Source organism: Cystoisospora suis (assembly GCF_002600585.1).
Source record: "Cystoisospora suis strain Wien I chromosome Unknown contig_4575, whole genome shotgun sequence".
In the NCBI taxonomy this organism is placed as follows: domain Eukaryota; phylum Apicomplexa; class Conoidasida; order Eucoccidiorida; family Sarcocystidae; genus Cystoisospora; species Cystoisospora suis.
In genome coordinates this window covers 2,918-5,357 of record NW_027157367.1, presented here as the reverse complement: position 1 = coordinate 5,357, position 2,440 = coordinate 2,918, and the positions used below count along the sequence as shown (strand labels likewise).

Here is a 2,440-nt window from a genome sequence, read left to right as displayed (position 1 = left end):
TTCTTTCCTTTTTCATGCATCGATCGATTTATCTATCGTCTATCTCTCTGTCCACCATGCTCTTACTTAATATAAGCCGATATATGCGGGAGGGGTGTATACGTAGAGGAAGAAAGAGAAAGAGAGAGTAAAGACTGTGTGTCCCTCGCCTACAAGAGGAGAAGCAGTCATAAGTGCTGCTTAGAAGAATGTGGAGATGTATCTGTGTAGCTATCGATTTGGCTATCTGTCTATCTACATATCTTTAATATATCTATCTATCTGTCTGTGTATGGATTATCTGTATCTGCGTGTCACTTGACTTCTTCTCTATCTCTTTATATCTCACGAGAATTGTATCTTGTTTATTTATTCATTCATTCATCTTTCTTTCTTTCTCTTCTTTTTCCTCTCTTTGTATGCAGGTGTGTTGCAGCAGCCTCTGTGCGGAGTTCGAATACCTGTGGAATGTCTTCTAAACAATCCATCTTGACAGAAAAAGAAAGAAAGAGTGAGAAAGAGTGAGAAAGAAAGAAAGCAGATCAGATTCGAATAAGAAGAAGATGGAAGTCTAGCCTTTCTTTTCAAACAGAAATGGATTGTCCCTTGTCTCTTCTCTATAAAGAAGAAGTGCCACTTAGAACTCCTCCTAGAAGTCGTAAAAAGACGAGGGGGGAGCGTTTCGTTTCTAGTCATTTAGATGAGAATCTCTCTTCTTTCTGCAAGAAATAAGTACTTTCTCAAAGCCATCTCGAGAGAGGAGAAAAAGCGAATGTGCCACTCTCTAGTTGCGGGCTTCTCTTCATGATTCAGCAAGATGTCTTCTTTCTTTGTTCCTTCTTCTTCTGTTTCTTTTCCGACCTTCCTTCTCCACTCTGCTCTGTCTCACCCCTCCCTCTTCATTGGTTCTCTGCTGTATGTACACTTGGTTACTTGGCTTGTCGGTCCTAGAAGATTTCTCTCCTTGTCGAAAGTGAGGCGAGTAGTTAGCAGTCATGGTTCGTGTGGAGAGAAACAAGCTTCTTCTTTTTCTCCTCCGAAAAAGGCCTCTGAAAGCTTTCTCCTCCCCTTTCTGTCGATAAGACAGAAGAATCTTTCTTCCTACATATCTTCTTCTCGCGTCGTATGAAATGGAAACGGCGTCGGCAGTCTCAAGGCTGCGGAGAAGTCACCACACAGATGTCTAACCACCCAACTAGCTAGCTAGCTAGCTACGTAGCTAGCTAGTCTTCCTGTCGATCACCACGGTACTACAAAGGAAGATGGTAACGTGGGAGAAATTGGTCTCTCCAAATGAATGTGTTGAAGCTCCTCCCTCAGAAAGTCTATGTGACGAGCGACACTGAGCTTGCTTCCTCGTTTTTTCGATGAAACCCTAAGAGACGTGCAACTTCTTTAAGAAGAAATCTTTCACCTTGCTCTTCTCATTCTCTCCTTCATGTCTTTCGAACCCTGTCTCAAAAGGTTAACATCGACTATATGAATGAGCTGTGTCTGTCCTTCTGTCTGTCCGTTAAGGAGACAAGAGAGTACTTTTCATTCTCTGCTATCTACGTAGATATGTACATGATAGGCAGATTGATAGGTAGGTAGGGAAGTCGTGTGCGACATGTGCGTGTGAAGGAGAGAAGAGAGAGAAGGTAAGAAAAGTCCAGGAGTCGCTATGTGAGGCGTGGAGGGCACGTGCCTGGCTAGACGCCAGGAAAAATGAGATATGCATGAGAATTCTCAGTGTCGAAAGAGAGAGATCTACTGCATGAGTAAACTCTTCTCTTCTGCGTTGGATAGAACGTTTCTACTGCTCGTCATAGACCTTTTCTTCTAGTCAGAATGATGTAGATAACGAAGGAGGGTTGGTTCCTCTCACCCAGTAGTCATAAGGGACGTCTCTGTTATCCTCAGCGTGTGTCTCGTCTCCTTGCTGTGGGTATGGTCTCTATGTAAGTAAGTAACTCTTCAAGAAAGTTCTTCTAAGTGTAGCAGTACTACTCTTATTCTTCTTTCCTTTCTTTTCTCTTAGCTAGATAGAAAGAGAGGAAGGCCTATTATGTATCTCTTCGCAGTGGTCATAGAGCGTTTCATGTACACCTAGCTCACAGAAAAACGTGCTACTCCAACAGAAGCAGCCGAAGCTTCGTGTCTTCCTTCCGACCAGCTAGCTGATGGCTCATGCATTCATATCCTGACTACTTTATCTCCCTCTACATCAGCATCATCTTTCAACGCACACATCAATCGGAGAAAGATGATAGATAGATAGATATAGATAGATAGATATAGATAGATAGAGATAGATAGATAGAGATAGATAGATAGATAGATAGAAGTAGACCCTTCTCTTCCGTCATCTACGATCATCCGTGTTTGAGTGAAGCCTTCTTGGGAGTCATAAGGAGGAGCATTTGCAGTTCTATCGTCGCTTTCTCTTATTTTACCCAGTTGTTTCAAAGAAGCACACTCA

General features: G+C 42.6%; 1 protein-coding gene across 1 annotated transcript; it reads left to right on the top strand.

Moving 5' to 3' along the window:
• Nucleotides 1-194: 194 nt before the first annotated feature.
• On the top strand, nt 195-2,084 carry CSUI_008242 (uncharacterized protein). The gene has a single exon (XM_068068376.1). It carries the CDS (start codon nt 797-799, stop codon nt 1,106-1,108), a length of 312 nt encoding a protein of 103 aa, XP_067919648.1. The 5' UTR covers nt 195-796; the 3' UTR covers nt 1,109-2,084.
• The last annotated feature ends 356 nt before the right edge of the window (nt 2,085-2,440 follow it).

What these genes read in the sequence shown, in the direction of transcription:
- CSUI_008242 (XM_068068376.1), top strand. Translation starts at nt 797, where the DNA reads ATGTCTTCTTTCTTTGTTCCTTCTTCTTCTGTTTCTTTTCCGACCTTC.